The sequence below is a fragment of the Tursiops truncatus genome, chromosome 2 (genome assembly GCF_011762595.2).
Source record: "Tursiops truncatus isolate mTurTru1 chromosome 2, mTurTru1.mat.Y, whole genome shotgun sequence".
In the NCBI taxonomy this organism is placed as follows: domain Eukaryota; kingdom Metazoa; phylum Chordata; class Mammalia; order Artiodactyla; family Delphinidae; genus Tursiops; species Tursiops truncatus.
The window spans coordinates 73,542,575-73,558,847 of NC_047035.1; the positions used below are offsets into that span (position 1 = coordinate 73,542,575).

At 46.7% G+C, this 16,273-nt stretch overlaps 1 protein-coding gene across 1 annotated transcript; it reads left to right on the forward strand.

The window, feature by feature from the left end:
- Positions 1-11,159: 11,159 nt before the first annotated feature.
- On the forward strand, positions 11,160-16,173 carry RIPK3 (receptor interacting serine/threonine kinase 3). The gene is given in 12 exon segments (XM_073800612.1): positions 11,160-11,260; positions 12,518-12,659; positions 13,611-13,755; positions 13,877-13,961; positions 14,080-14,212; positions 14,215-14,292; positions 14,403-14,451; positions 14,453-14,486; positions 14,722-14,952; positions 14,954-15,082; positions 15,226-15,286; positions 15,823-16,173. Coding segments are annotated over 10 exon segments (1,098 nt in total). The 5' UTR covers positions 11,160-11,260; positions 12,518-12,659; positions 13,611-13,735; the 3' UTR covers positions 16,101-16,173.
- The last annotated feature ends 100 nt before the right edge of the window (positions 16,174-16,273 follow it).

Below are 16,273 nucleotides of genomic sequence, written 5' to 3' on the forward strand. Positions count from 1 at the left end.
GCACATAATAGACACCCAAAAGATATTAAGTACAGCAATTTTCTGAGTTGGAAAAGTTAAATGAGACTTGGTCATGGATCAGGTCCTATGAGAGGTGGGAAATACATTCCCTTTCTGATATTTCATTGTTAGTGTAAAGAAATGCAACCGATTTCTGAATGTTAGTCTTGCATCCTGCTACTTTGCTGAATTCATCTATTAGATCTAGTAGTTTTTGTGTGGAGTCCTTAGGGTTTTCTAAATATAGTATCATGTCATCTGTGTATAATGACAATTTTACTTCTTCCCTTCCTATTTGGATACATTTTATTTATTTATTTATTTTTGTCTGATTGCTGTGGCTAGGACTTCCAATACTATGGGGTTCTGGGGGGGTGTTTTGGGGGGGTTGTTTTATTTTTGGTTGCGTTGGGTCTTCGTTGCTGTGCGCGGGCTTTCTCCAGTTGCAGCGAGAGAGGGCTACTCCTCATTGCGGTCCGCGGGCTTCTCATTGCGGTGGCTTCTCTTATTGCGGGGCATGGGCTCTAGGCGTATGGACTCCAGTAGTTGTGGCACATGGGCTCAGTAGTTGTGGCTCGCGGGCTTAGTTGCTCTGCGGCATGTGGGATCTTCCCAGACCAGAGATCGAACCTGTGTCTCCTGCATTGGCAGGCAGATTCTTAACCACTGCGCCACCAGGGAAGTCCCCAATACTATGTTGAATAGAAGTGGTGAGAGTGGACATCCTTGTCTTGTTCCAGATTTTAGTGGGAAGGCTTTCAGCTTTTCACTGTTGACTATTATATTGGCTGTGGGTTTGTCGAAAACGGCTTATACTATGTTGAGATATGTTACCTCTATACCCACTTCGGTAAGAGTTTTTATCATGAATCGATGTTGAATTTTGTCAAATGCTTTTTCTGCATCTATTGAGATGATCATGTGGTTTTTGACTTTTCTTTTGTTTATATGGTGTATTACATTGATTGATTTGCATATGTTGAACCATCCTTGTGAACTTGGGATGAATCCCACTTGGTCGTGTTGTATGATCTTTTTTATGTGTTGTTGGGTTCGATTTGCTAATATTTTGTTGACGATTTTTGCATCTATATTCATCAAAGATAGTGACCTGTAATTTTCTTTTTTTTTTGGTAGTATCTTTGTCTGGTTTTGGTATCAGTGTGATGGTGGCTTCATAGAATGTCTTTGGGAGTGTTCCCTCTTCAATCTTTTGGAAGAGTTTGAGAAGAATCAGTATAAGTTCTTTGTATGTTTGGTAGAATTCGCCTGTGAAGCATTCTGGTCCTGGACTTTTGTTTATAGGGAATTTTTAAATTACAGATTCTATTTCACTTCTAGTGGCTGGCCTATTCAAATTATCTGTTTCTTCTTGATTCAGTTTTGGTGGGCCATATGTTTCTAGAAAGTTGTCCATTTCTTCTAGGTTGTCAAATTTGTTGGCATATAATTGTTCATAGTATTTTTTTTTTGTATTTCTGTGGTGTCAGTTGAGATTTCTCCTTTTTCATTTCTTATTTTGTTTATTTGGGTTCTCTCTCTTTTCTTCTACTTTTTCTAAAAATATTTATTTATTTATTTGGCTGTGCCGGGTCTTAGTTGCAGCACATGGGATCCTCATTGCACAAATAGTTTTTTTTTTCTTTTTAATCTGTATACTGGCTAATTTAAGTGGTTTACTTTCCAATTATGATTTCCTCCTTCCTATATCTTCTTGCTTCTTTTCTATATAAAGAAGACCTTTCAATATTTCTTTTAGGAGAGGTTTAGTATCGTTGTATTCTTTTAGTTTTTGCTTGTCTGAGGAATTCTTTATTTCTCCTCATGTTCTAAATGATAATCCTGCTGGATAGAATGTTCTAGGTTGCAGATTTTTCCTTTTCAAGACTTTGAATATATTTTGCCCCTCTCTTCTGGCCTGCAGTGTTTCTGTTGAGAAGTCAGCTGAAAGCCTTATGGGGGTTCCCTTGTAATTAACTCTTTGTTTTTATCTTGCTGCCTTTAGAATCCACTCTTTATCTTTAACTCTTGCCATTTTTATTATAATATGTCTTGGTGTAGGTCTGTTTGGGTTCATCTTGTGTTGGACCCTCTGTGGTGGATAGTTCCGTGTGAGCTCAGACTCACCCGTTGCTGGTGGGAACGTAAAATGGTACAACCGTGCTGGCAAAATATCTGACAGTTTCTTCAAAAGTTAAATATAAACCTATCATATGATAGAGCATTCCACTCCTAGATATTTATTGAAGAGAATTGAAAACATAGGTCCATACAAAGACGTGTACATGACATGTGCATTTGTAATAGCCAAAAATTATTGTCCATGAACAGGCAAACTGATGAAGAAATTGTGGTACAATGGAGTACTGCTTGGCAATAAAAAGGAATAAACTACTCATGCACACAACAATTAGGTGAATCTCAAGATAATCACATTAAGTGGAAGAGGTCAGACGAAAAAGAATACATGCTATGTGATTCCATTTATATAAAATAGAAAATGCCCACCAATCCCAAAGTGACAGAAAGCAGATTAGTGGTTATCAGGAAAGGGGAAATAGCATAGAAAGGCAGAGTGAGAGATTGAAAAGGCGCACAAGGAAGTTTCTGGTGCGATAAGTATGTTCATTACCTTAATTGTAGTGATGGTTTCACCGACATACGCATATGTCAAAACTCATCACATTGTACACCTTAAATATGTGCAGTTTACTGAATGTCAGCTCTACTTCAATAACACTGTTCAAATATTTATCTTAAAAAAGCTGATGGGGCTTCCCTGGTGGCGCAGTGGTTGAGAGTCCGCCTGCCGATGCAGGGGACACGGGTTCGTGCCCCGGTCCGGGAGGATCCCACATGCCGCAGAGCGGCTGGGCCCGTGAGCCATGGCCGCTGAGCCTGCGCGTCCGGAGCCTGTGCTCCGCAACGGGAGAGGCCACAGCAGTGAGAGGCCCGCGTAGCACAAAAAAAACAAAAAAAACTGATAGTCTTACTTGATTGATTCAAAGTCCTGGTTCCAGATTCTTTCAAAGGCCCTCACCCATAAAAGAAAGCAGCCAAAGGAGCATAGATCTGGGTTTAAAACCCCACTGTGCCACAAAGTTTTTGTATAACCTCAGGCTGGTTACTTAACCTCTCAGAGCCTCTCGGTTTCTTCATCCATAAAATGGGACTAATAATTGTCTGCCTCACAGGTTTGTTGCTAAAATTTGAATGAAATAAGAGATGAGAGAGCCATAGGTGCCCAAATACATGATTCCCCATCTCTGAGAGAGTTAGATTCATTTCTGTTCACTTCTTTTCCCCTCCTTTCCTCTTTCTTTCCAGACAGGGAGGGATCCTAGTCACAAAGACATTCAGAGGATAAACAATGAGGAGGAAACAGGGCAGAGGGCTTGGATTGTATTCCCCTGAAAATAGCGCCTGAGACCAGAACTTGAGACTTCCTGGAGGGTGGTCCCAAGGGTCAGGAGGGACGGAGCAGAAGATGTGAGTCAGGGAAGGAGAAAATGCCCCCAGAAGGTACCTATTGAGCTAGCTACTATTGTGGAGCTCAGTCTAGCCGGAGGCCCTCTGAAGAACTGTAGAACACACCCCAGAATTGACCCTTCGAAAGAAAGGAGGCTGGGGCACTGACCCATGTCCTCCACTGTGAGGGTCACCCCCAAGGCATTAACTCTCCTCTCCTCTCACCGCAGTTCTGTCAACTGAGGGAGAAAAACAGAGACAGGCCTCTTGGATGGGGCACTGGCAGGATCGTGGGGCCATCCACCACAGCGGCAGCTCAAATCAAAGGCGGCCTGAGAATGTGTGGCAGGGAACACCAAAAGCAGCTGCCTCAGGCCCAAAGCCCATCTTTGGGTCAAGCATGTGACCTTCTCAACCTTAGACAACCTTACAGCCAAGAAGCTAGAGACTCAGGATTCAAGTCCGAACTCCTCTAGACCACAGGCAGGGACACAACTGACTTCCTCAATCGCTCCCTCAGGACACTTGTCTGGGAGAGAGGAGTGAGAATACCTGATGGGTGAGTCATTAAAGGAGCCCTGGGAGGAAAGGGTGGGGCTGGGAATTTACCAGAAGGAAAAGCTAGCTATTTCACTGAGCAGCAGTGAAATCATTTTTCTCTGCTCCACCAATAGTGAATTAGAAATGTTCCTCAGATTGGAAATGCAATGATGTTGATTGTATTAATGTCTATCATTTATTAAGCACATAACATGTGCCTGGAAATGTGCTGTATTATTTTATTTCATCCTCACAGCAGCCCAGCCCTGTAGGTACTATAATTAACTGAAGCGCAGAGAAGTTGAGTAACTTGGTAAATGTCAAAGAGCTAGTAACTTGCGGAGGCACAATTGAACCCCAGGTAGCCTGATCTGAGAGCCTGGACCTTTGACCATTAGGCTATAGTCAACTCCCTATGAGAGAGAGAGAGAGAGAGGCAAGGGGAAGGGAGGGAGGAGGACATCCAGCTGGGAAAACTGCCTTACCGGGATGAGAGGGGCTAGGAGAGCACAGAAATTAGATCATCAACATTAACTAGACACAGTAAGTGAAGAGAGAAGGACTCCACACTGATAGTAGAAGGTGCCTTATGGTTGTTGTATGTGTGTGGACACTTGTCATTGATGGCTGCTCAAAATCTATTTAGTCCCTTCATGCTAAGGTAGAATAAAAAGAAGTTACCCTTTCCAGTCTCCCTTGTCTTGAGTGTGCAGACAGGCAACTTAGGTTCTGACAGTGGGACACCCCTGGGAAACCTGCTGTGTGAGGAAACAGATGATAAACAGGGATTCCGTTTGCTGGGGCAGGTGTCCCTAGACAGTATGGTTCTTTGTGAAAGCATCGGTCTCTCCACTTTGCTAAGGAAAAACAAGTGAAAAGAGACTTTTGACCTGCTTGGAACACTAAAGGAGAAGAGCATGCCCTGGGCACTGGAGAGGGCTCCCCAAAAAAGAATCCAAGAGCAGAGAGAAACAGGGGCCACTTCAGGTGGGATCCTGAAGGTACCGGACCCAGTTCCAATGTGTGTTTTACGGGGTTGTCCCACAGCACCAAGCAATTCTCGGACACCAGCAGGGTGTTCTACAGTTCAGCTCAGTCCTGACACTATCTACTTGGAGATCACATCAGATCCCACAGGTGGTTAAGGGCTCAGTCCTACAAGACTGCCCCCCCACCAACTTCAGACGGTAGTCTCAACTCCAGGTTATTACCTGGGTTTCTAGCCAACAGGCAATAGATTGGAGTTTCCAACAAATCTTGCCTTGGATTCAATTAATTTGCTAGAGCAACTCACAGACCTCAAAGAAACATTTTGCTTACTAGATTACTGGTTATTAGAAAAGGCATTTATATGACTCAGGAACAGCCAGATGGAAGAGATACACAGGGCAAGGTGTATGGGAAGGGGCACAGAGCTTCTACGCCCTCTCCAGGTGCCACTCTCCCTGCCATGTGTTCACCAACCTGGAAGCTCTCCAAACTCATCCTTTGGGGGATTTATGGAGACTTCACTACATAGGCATGATTGATTAACTCATTGCCATTGGTGACTGATTCAACCACCAATCCCTCTCTCCTCCTCAGAGTTTGGGTATGGAGGGGGTACCGAAACTTCCAACCCTCTAATCACAGGGTTGGTTCCTCTGGCCACCAGCCCCCATCCCTATGTTGCCTAAGGGCTTTCCAAAAGACACTTCATTAATGTAGCAAAAGACCTCTTTTCTTCTCTCAACACTGGAAATTCCAAGTGTTTTAGGAGCTCTGTGCCAAGAACGGGGTCAAAGACCACCTATCTATTTCTAGTTATAAATCACAGTATCACAGATTCCTTTCCAAGTGGAACATTTTCTCCATAACTCTTCTCTGCTCAAATCCTGGGGTTTGTTTTGTGACTTTTCTAAGTTGAGTGCAGTTAATTTGCCCATAAGTAACAGTTAATTAGTAACAGTTACTTATGGACAAAAGTAACAGTTAATTTGTTACTCCCCAAAAGTAACAGTTAATTTGCCCATAGTTGTACCCTTTCCCTCTCTGGGGAGGGTTTGGTTTTCAGCAGCTGGGAGAAGAGATAATGGTTCCCCTGATAAGGAGGAGCAACCTTGGGCCAGTGGGAAGGACTTGCACTGCCACAGTGATAAAGGTTCTTATTTTATGTTTGTTTTTCACATTCAGACCAAAAAAAAAAAAGTGAGGCCTTTTTATTTCTTCATCTACAAAATTTGACAATAGGTCTGACCTCACAGACTTGTGATGACCTTTTTTTTTGTTTTTGAATTTTATTTTATTTATTTTTTTATACAGCAGGTTCTTATTAGTTATCCATTTTATACATATTAGTGTATATATGTCAATCCCAATCTCCCAGTTCACCACACCACTACCACCCCCGCCACTTTCCCCCCTTGGTGTCCATACGTTTGTTCTCTACATCTGTGTCTTAATTTCTGCCCTGCAAACCGGTTCATCTGTACCATTTTTCTAGATTCCACATATATGCGTTAATATACGATATTTGTTTTTCTCTTTCTAACTTACTTCGCCCTGTATGACAGTCTCTAGATCCATCCACGTCTCTACAAATGACCCAGTTTCGTTCCTTTTTGTGGCTGAGTAATATTCCATTGTATATGTGTATCACATCTTCTTTATCCATTCATCTGTCGATGGGCGTTTAGGTTGCTTCCATGACCTGGCTATTGTAAATAGTGCTGCAATGAACATTGGGGTGCATGTGTCTTTTTGATTTATGGTTTGCTCTAGGTATATGCCCAGGAGTGGGATTGCTGGGTCACATGGTAATTCTATTTTTAGTTTTTAAGGAACCTCCATACTGTTCTCCCTAGTGGCTGTATCAATTTACATTCCCACCAACAGTGCAAGAGGGTTCCCTTTTCTCCACACCCTCTCCAGCATTTGTTGTTTGCAGATTTTCTGATGATGCCCATTCTAACTGGTGTGAGGTGATACCTCATTGTAGTTTTGATTTGCATTTCTCTAATAATTAGTGACGTTGAGCAGCTTTTCGTGTGCTTTTTGGCCATCTGTATGTCTTCTTTGGAGAAATGTCTATTTAGGTCTTCTGCCTATTTTTTTTTTTTTTTTTTTTTTTTTGCGGTATGTGGGCCTCTCACTGTTGTGGCCTCTCCCGTTGCGGAGCACAGGCTCTGGACCCGCAGGCTCAGCGGCCATGGCTCACAGGCCCAGCCACTCCGCAACATGTGAGATCTTCCCGGACCGGGGCACGAACCCGTGTCCCCTGCATCGGCAGGCGGACTCTCAACCACTGCGCCACCAGGGAAGCCCTTCTGCCTATTTTTTGATTGGGTTGATTGTTTTTTTAATATTGAGCTGCATGAGCTGTTTATATATTTTGGAGATTAATCCTTTGTCCGTTGATTCGTTTGCAAGTATTTTCTCCCATTCTGAGGGTTGTCTTTTTGTCTTGTTTGTAGTTTCCTTTGCTTTGCAAAAGCTTTTAAGTTTCATTAGGTCCCATTTGTTTATTTTTGTTTTTATTTCCATTACTCTAGGAGGTGGATCAAAAAAGATCTTGCTGTGATTTACGTCAAAGAGTGTTCTTCCTATGTTTTCCTCTAAGAGTTTTATAGTGTCTGGTCTTATATTTAGGTCTCTAATCCATTTTGAGTTTATTTTTATGTATGATGTTAGGGAGTGTTTTTATTTTTAACATCTTTATTGGAGTATAATTGCTTTACAATGGTGTGTTAGTTTCTGCTTTATAACAAAGTGAGTCAGTTATACATATACATATATTCCCATATCTCTTCCCTCTTGCGTCTCCCTCCCTCCCACCCTCCCTATTAGGGAGTGTTCTAATTTCATTCTTTTACATGTGGCTGTCCAGTTTTCCCGGCACCGCTTATTGAAGAGACTCTCTTTTCTCCTTTGTATATCCTTGCCTCCTTTGTCATAGATTAGTTGACCATAGGTGTGTGAGTTTATCTCTGGGCTTTCTATCCTGTTCCACTGATCTATATTTCTGTTTTTGTGCCAGTACCATATTGTTTTTTTTGTTTTTTGTTTTTTTTGCGGTACGTGGGCCTCTCACTGTTGTGGCCTCTCCCGTTGCGGAGCACAGGCTCTGGACGCGCAGGCTCAGAGGCCATGGCTCACGGGCCCAGCTGCTCCACGACATATGGGATCTTCCCGGACCGGGGCACGAACCCGTGTCCCCTGCATCAGCAGGCGGACTCTCAACCACTGCGCCACCAGGGAAGCCCCCTGTTGGAAGATTTAAAATCACAGTTTCAACTTCATTACTTGTGATTGGTCTGTTCACATTTTCTATTTCTTCCTGGTTCAGTCTTGGAAGGTTGTACCTTTCTAGGAATTTGTCTATTTCTTCCAGGTTGTCCATTTTTTTGGCATAGAGTTGTTTGTAGTAGTCTCTTAGGATGCTTTGTATTTCTGTGGTGTCTGTAACTTCTCCTTTTTCATTTCTAATTTTATTGGTTTGAGTCCTCTCCCTCTTTTTCTTGATGAGTCTGGCTAATGGTTTATCAATTTTGTTTATCTTCTCAAAGAACCAGCTTTTAGTTTTATTGATCTTTGCTCTTATTTTCTTTGTTTCTATTTCATTTATTTCTGCCCTGATCATTATGATTTCTTCCCTTCTGCTAACTTTGGGTTTTGCTTGTTCTTCTTTCTCGAGTTCCTTTAGGTGTAAGGTTAGATTGTTTATTCGAGATTTTTCTTGTTTCTTGAGGTAGGCTTGTATTGCTATAAACTTCCCTCTTAGAACTGCTTTTGCTGCACGTCATAGGTTTTGGATCATCGTGTTTTCATTGTCATTTGTCTCTAGGTATTTTTTGATTTCCTCTTTGATTTCTTCAGCGATCTCTTGGTTATTTAGTAACGTATTGTTTAGCCTCCATGTTTAAATGTTTATAGATTCCCCCCTTTATTTTAGCACTTTGAATCATTCCAATGTCTTCTGGTTTCCACTGTGGCTGTCGAGAAGTGTGCTACAGGTTTAGTTGTATTCCTTTGAAGATGATCTGTGTTTTCCCTCTAGTCTTTAGATTGTTGGTCTTAATTGTCCCACAGTTTCACTGAGTTGTATCTAGGTGTGGATTTCTTTATATTTATCCTTCTTGGCATAAATTGTGCTTCCTATATTCGTGAATTCTTGTCTTTCATCAATTCTTGAAAATCTTCAGCCATTTGCTCCTCATATATTGCCTTGCCCCCATTTTCTTTCTCTTCTCCTCATGCAGAAGCCAGTTTGGTGACTGTAAGACCACCTCATTCATTGACTCTTAACTTTTTTATCATTTTGTCTCTTTTGCTGCGTTTTGATGGATTTTTTCAGATCCATCTTTTAGTACACTTTCTTCAGCTATATCTTCTGCATTGCAGTTTTAATTTTAATTCTTACATACAGTTTTTTATTTCTTGATATTCTATTTTTTTCCTAAATCAACTGGGCATTTTTTATAATCTCTTATTCCTTGCTTATGTTTTCTATTCCATCTTTTATTTCTTTAAACATTTCACAATAGCTTCTTTAGATACATCATCTGATTGTTCCAAACTCTGGAGCCCTTAAAGATTTAAACCTGTTGATTATTATTCCTGCTGATTCTCATTTGTGGTGACTTGAATCCTTATATATTTAGTAATTTTTTGGTGAGTTTATATTTGGCTAAATTTAATCTAGAGGCTTGGATTGAGAATGCTCTCCTCTAGGGAGAATTCCGTTTGCTTCTGTTGGATTTCAGGGGGCATTAATAATATGGGACCACTTAATTTTTTTAATATAAATTTATTTATTTATTTTTGGCTGCGTTGGGTCTCCATTGCTGCACGCAGGCTTTCTCTAGTTGCGGAGAGCAGGGGCTACTCTTTGCTGCGGTGCGCAGGCTTCTCACTGCGGTGGCTTCTCTTGTTGCAGAGCACAGGCTCTAGGCACATGGGCTTCAGTAGTTGTGGTGCGTGGGCTCAGTAGTTGTAGCTCGTGGGCTCTAGAATGCAGGCTCAGTAGTTGTGGTGCATGGGCTAGTTGCTCCACAGCATGTGGGATCTTCCCGGACCAGGGCTCGAACCCGTGTCCCCTGCATTGGCAGGCAAATTTTTAACCACTGTGCCACCAGGGAATTCCCTAATTTACTTTTAAAATACGTTGTGCTTTATATAGCATTTAGGTATTATGCCATGGGAGGCTTCTGCAAACTCTGTGATACTACTGGAAGAGAATTTTTAAAACAAACAAAAATGTGATTATATGGTATATATTGTTTTATAACCTGCTTTTTTCTTTTGATATATGATAAACACCTGTTGTACTAATAAATATAGGTCTCAGCAGTAGAGAACTGAAGGGATGAGGGGCACCCAAATAGACTCCAAAAGCCTGGGACAACTGGGGTCAGGGGTACCAGGCCTCAAGAAAGGCCAGAGCTCCAAAATCCAGGACTCAACTCTCCATTGCCAGTCCCCTCCTGCCAGAAGAAGAAAGCAGATGGTCCTCTCAGGCACTCACTCTAGGCTCCTCTCCCTACCCCTCCTTCTCTTAAAGGGGCTTGGTTTATTTTGAGTCAAAAGGTATTATAGGCTCTGACACCATCCCCAACCCTATGCTTTACAGTAGCTTCCCCTGACTCTCAGGGTCTTATGTCATTCTAAGGAAATCCAGCTGTAAAAGGTTTTTAAACACACTTCTAACTCCTTTCTAACTACTCTCCTCAAGTGGAGCCCAGGTGTTGGGCCCACAAGCTCAGAACGAATCATGAAAGGAATGGCTATCCTCTCTGATGGCTCTTAGCTCCTGAACTAGACTTTTTTGAGGACCTGCCAAACTTGCCTTTATATTTTGTGAGATACCACCATATCACCATAATAAAGTCTTCAGATGGATTCTGTCAGCTGTGCAGGTGCAGGCAAGAGACCCTAAACCATAAAGAAGCCCAACCTCCTTTCTCTTCCCGATGATTATGGAGTGCCAGCTGGCGTGATCAGCATCTTAAGGAAGCCTCAGAAGTTTTGGTTGTTCATTTATTAGTTCAATTCAACAAATATTTATTGGGTACCTACCATGTACCAGCTTTTAAAGAGACTACAGTCTAAGAATTCCCTAAATAGGTTGAAAATAGCATGGACTGACTCCACCAGAATTCATGATGTGGATCCCGGAGTTCCAAGTGCTCAAGAAACCACAGTTAACTGCTGGCCACTTTTGCTCCAACTAGCAGGGCCCATGGACCACTGGACAGAACGGAAATTTCACACCAAGGTGAGCACCCTCCAGTGAGTCCTGGCCCATGACCCATGACCCACAGGGTCGAGTCTCCCCAAAAAGAACCGAGTGCCTAAGGCTGGCTATATCTAATTCCAGAACCTCCAGCCATGGTCAGGCCTTAGGCAGGTAAAATATGGACGCCTTCTGTCTACCCTGAATCCTTAAGGCTCCCCTTGCTCCTGAGTTCTCCAGGGCCCTTGTCCAGAGTAAATGCTTGCCGGGAACATTTGTTAACCAGAGAAGTTGCATGGAGGATTTGCCGTGAGGGGAGAGGGCAGAGAGGCTCTGAGGTGTTTCCACTGCAGTATACACCACAATAACAGCAACACTCTGGCTGGCCCAATTCGCCTAGCTGACCACAAGACCCTGGGAGTGGGTCTTGGTCTTGCCAGCAGACAAATCACTACCAAGGGCAGGAATGCAGACTGTTGGTTGTTTCACACCTACCCCAGCCACCTCCCCCACCAGCTGAAGCCTATGTGAAAATAGCAAAGCTTGATGGTTCAGAGCCAGGCTTGGAGGTCAGGTCCACACACGCTTGGGCCAGGTACTTACACTATCCGTGCTTCCGCTTCCTCACCTATAAAGAAGTAACAAAAGCAGTACCTATCTCCTTAGGGTTGATGTGAGAATTACATAAGCTAATCTATATTATGTACCTCCTATACGGTGAGCTTTAGACACGTGTTAGCTGTGATCTTAAGGCAGCTGGGGGAAAGCGGAAGCTTAGGACCATAATGTCCTCCTCAGCACCATCTCCCCCAGTCCTCCCCATCCCAGGCTTGGTGGTGGAGCTGGGAATCCGGTGGGAGAAGGGAGAGACGCCAGCTTAGAAGGGGGTTGATTGTGGGTTCCTAGAAGGTGAGGACTCCTTCCGTGGCGCCCTGCATACCCAGTGACAATGAACCTGGCCGTGGCACCCGAGGAACAGCGCTAGCTTCCCTTCGGCACCTCACCGGCACCCCTCCCCCCAACCTGCCCCGGAGGGTGGGACTGCAGAGGCTTCCGTCAAAGAAGGAAGTGGTCCAGGCAGTGTAGAGAAAGCAAGCCGGGAAGCGGAATCCGTGCAGTGGCCTGGAGACTGACCCCTCTCCCGGCCCCCAACCCCAGGGCACAGTGGGGCTCACGCGGGAGGCTGGAGATTGAACTGACCAACACGAGCTGAGTCACGGGGCTTGGGGGGTGGGGCGGTGTGGGGAGCCGCGCGGCCTTGGGGCCCTGGCCGGCGGGTCATGAGGCCCCCTCTCTCAGGCACAGCGGCACCTCAGCCCCGCTGGTGCCCATCGAGGAAGTGGAGAACCCCGAGTTCATGGGCAGAGGCGGATTTGGCGCTGTCTTCCGGGCACAGCACAGGACTTGGGGGTTTGGAAGTGGCGGTGAAGATCGTGAACTCGTGAGTGCCCCGAGCCGCTTGGGCGCGGGTGTCTGGTCTGGGAAGCTGGGCGGAGGAGGAGGGGCCTCTGCGTGGCAGGGCCTGAGTGCGGAAGGGAAGGATCTTCCCAGGAGGGAGCTCGGCTCCAACCCGCGCCAGAGTGCCGGCCTGCGATATCCCGGGAGGTGAAGGCCATGGCAAGCCTGTGTAACAATCATGTGCTGCCCCTGCTGGGGGTCACAAAGAAACTGGAGTGGGAGGACGTGTCTGGGCCGGCTCTGGTGACTCAATTCATGGAGAACGTTCCCTGGCGGTGCTGCAGCCCCCCTGCCCGAGGCCAGGGCCGCTCCTCTGCCGCCTGCTGCAGGACCTGGTGCTCGGGATGTGCTACCTGCACAGCCAGAACCCCATGCTTCTACACCGGGATCTCAAGCCCCCCAACGTCCTATTGGACTCAGAGCTGCATGCCAAGGTCAGCACATCCATTACGCAGCCCAACCCCTGGACGAGGTCCTGCCCCAGAGCTGCTCCAACCCCACCCACTGGACAGAGGACCTGCTGCAACCCTGTCTTCTGACTACCCTCAGCATCTCCCTCTGGACACAGTGCTGCCCAAGTGTCAAGGCTCATCCAGGAGCTTTAGCCCCTGCCATACCAGGCGATAGAAGCCTTGGCCAACATGGTCAGTTCCATGGGTCCACCCCACGGGGTCCTCCAAAGACCCGCGGCTGACCTAGTCCAGGAGACTCAGACCTTGACCCAGCCCCATGGAGCGGGGACCCAGACCTCCAACCAGGAGCCTCACTGGTCCTACCATTCCGCTAACCCCCCACACCCCCTTTACAAGGCTGGGACCATAATATCTGCGCAGCCACAGAAGGGCCTGCGCCTTCTGTGGGGGAGAGGAAAGGATTCTGCAGGCTGCTAGGCCCTGTCCATCTTCTATCTCCTCCTTCTTATCTCCTTTTGCAGCTGGAAGATTTGGCCTGTCCACGTTTCTGGGAGTCTCACAGACAGGGGCAGGATCTGGGGAGTCAGGGAGCACCCCAGCTTACTTGGCCCCAGAACTGTTGGCTGATATAAACTGGAAGGCCTCCATGGCCAGTGATGTCTACAGGTAAGGTACTCCAAACACACATCCCCAAGTTCTACACCTCTCTGGGTCCTTCTAAGGGATGGTATATGGAAAGGAGTCTTGTCAGCAGTTGGGTCAGGCCTCAGCTTTATGTCTCCTGCAGCTTCGGGATCCTAATGTGGGCAGTGCTAGCCAGAAGAGAAGCTGAGAGTAAAACTCTAGGCAGACTCTGGGATCCTTCACCTCAGGTGCCCCCTCCCCCAAACCCCCAATCCCCAAGCCCTCCTCTTCCTGTTTACCTGCTCAGACGGCCCTACTCCCTCCTTACATCTCCTACACTCCCTGCCCCTTTCCGTGATGGCTCAGGTGGCCTTCATACTCTGGATGTCTTCTCCTCACACCCACACCCCAGTAGTGGACCGTAAATCACTGCAGCGGGAAGCAGTGTGTGAGAGGCAGATCCGGCCTGCATTGACTGAGCTGCCCCAGTCTGGCCCTGAGATCCTGGCTTGGAAGTACTGAAGGATTTAATGCAGCACTGCTGGAGCCATAAGCCCCAGAAGAGACCCTCCTTCTAAGGTGCGCTGACCACTTAGCTGGCAGTTGAGGTAGGCCTGGATCTGTCAGCAGGGGCTTTTCACTGGAAAAGAAGTTTTGCTCACCTGCCACCCACTCTGCCTTCTCTCCAGAATGCCGACCAAACACCCAGAAAGTCCTCGATCTGGTAAAGAAAGGAGATGTCTGGTAAAAAGATGAATGCTGCAGTCTCCCCAGTGAGTGCCCAATGCCCTCACCCCACCTAGGAGCTGGGCAGGATGGCACAACGTGGCTCCCTTGACCACCCAATGACTCCCCACTGACCACTGTTTTCTAGGCCTTGACTGTTGTCCCCAGTGTCCCCGCCCCATCCTTGAGTTCCCAGACAACAGATATGAAGCAAGAGACTCCTCCCTTGGGTTTGCTCTGGCTCTCCCACCTCCATGCCCAGCCAGCTCCCCATCCTTGCAGGTAAAGGAGTTCCTGTCTGAGCACAGGGGCAGCAGCAGGTTGTTGTCTGTCCTCAAGCCAGGCCCGGAAAGTACAGAAATGGATGGCCCTGGGGGAACCACAGGAAGCCATGATTCCATGGTCTCTGAAATGATGAACCTGAATCTGGAGGGGTACCCCAGGTCTGTTCCTGAAAAATGTACAAACCTTCCCGAGAGCATCAGGGCCCAGAGAGGGCAGGTTCAGCCTGCCCTGGACAGCAGAGACCTCTTCAGATTCAAAAGCCCAACCTCCTCAAAATCCAGAGACCTTACCTGTCAGAAACCAGAAGCCCAGCCCCACCTCGGCTTGGACCCCAGGTCCTGGACCCCAAGGGTATCAGGTGAGACATTGGTAGGACTAGGGGATGCACTAGGACTCCTGTGAATCCTGTCCCCTTGCTAGGGGAGACTTGGGGCTGAGGGGGTCTGCAGTAGGGGAACAAGGCCCAGGACAGGGGGCCTGAGAGCCCTGTGTTGTTTGCAGGGGGCTGAGAGACGTGACACCAACTGGCCTCCCAGGGCGCCAGGGCCAAATCCAGTACCAGGTACCCACTCCGCACTCCTTCCTCCTTCCTTCCCCCTGCTCAATTCTTCCACAAGTTTCTTCCTCAAGACCAAATATAGATCCAGGGTACTTGGGGAGGGGAATGAGAAAGGGCTAGAGGCCACCTAACCCAACTTTCTCATTTTATAAACGAAGAAACTGACATCCACTGAGGTCACACAGCAAAGCCTGGATTTGCCCCTGAGCCTTCTGACTTTCCCCAACACCAGCTCTGTGAACCCCTGAATTCCATTCCATTGTTGCCATGTATGCCCAGAGGGTTTCCTATCAGAAAAGACCCAAACATCAGAGTCTCAGATGTTAGTTGCCACTCCTCTTGAGCTTCTGCAAACCCAATTCTGAAGGTGCAGCCTGAAGACACACCTTGACCCAGTCACTGGCAGGCCCGGAGACCCCACACTTGCATTTCCCCAGGGTGAACACGAGGTGCCACTGCCTCTCCACCCTGCCGCTCCTCCTCACTTTGAGTCTCAAGAGCGCTTAACCCTCCCACCGTCATCACTTTTTCTCTTAAAGGGCCACGGTTTCCTACCGTACTTCATAGCCAAGGGGTACAGATTGGAAACAACAACCATATGATTATACAAGGAAGAACTGCCTCATCCCTGCAGGGCCTGGCACCTCGGGGCATGGATAGGGGCCCCCAGCACACCCCCCAAGGAACAGGTTCGAAAGAAGGACAGCAAGAACCCGAAGCTGGAGTGGGCCACAGGGCTGGTATCATAATAGCAGGAACCGAAGCAGCTTCTAAACTGCCTCCTGGACTTGAGGCAGCTAGCCTAGACTTTCTCTGAGGGCCGTCAGGCCTGCACCCGAACTGTCTTTGTGGCCCCAGGAGTCAATAAATGTGGTGGAATTTTGACCAAAGCACCACGACGAGGCTAAAGCTTCAGCCAGGGGCGGGAAGGGACGTGGATGAGAGGCGGGGGAGCTGACATCGAGGGAGGAGAAGGCACTTCCGTGTCTG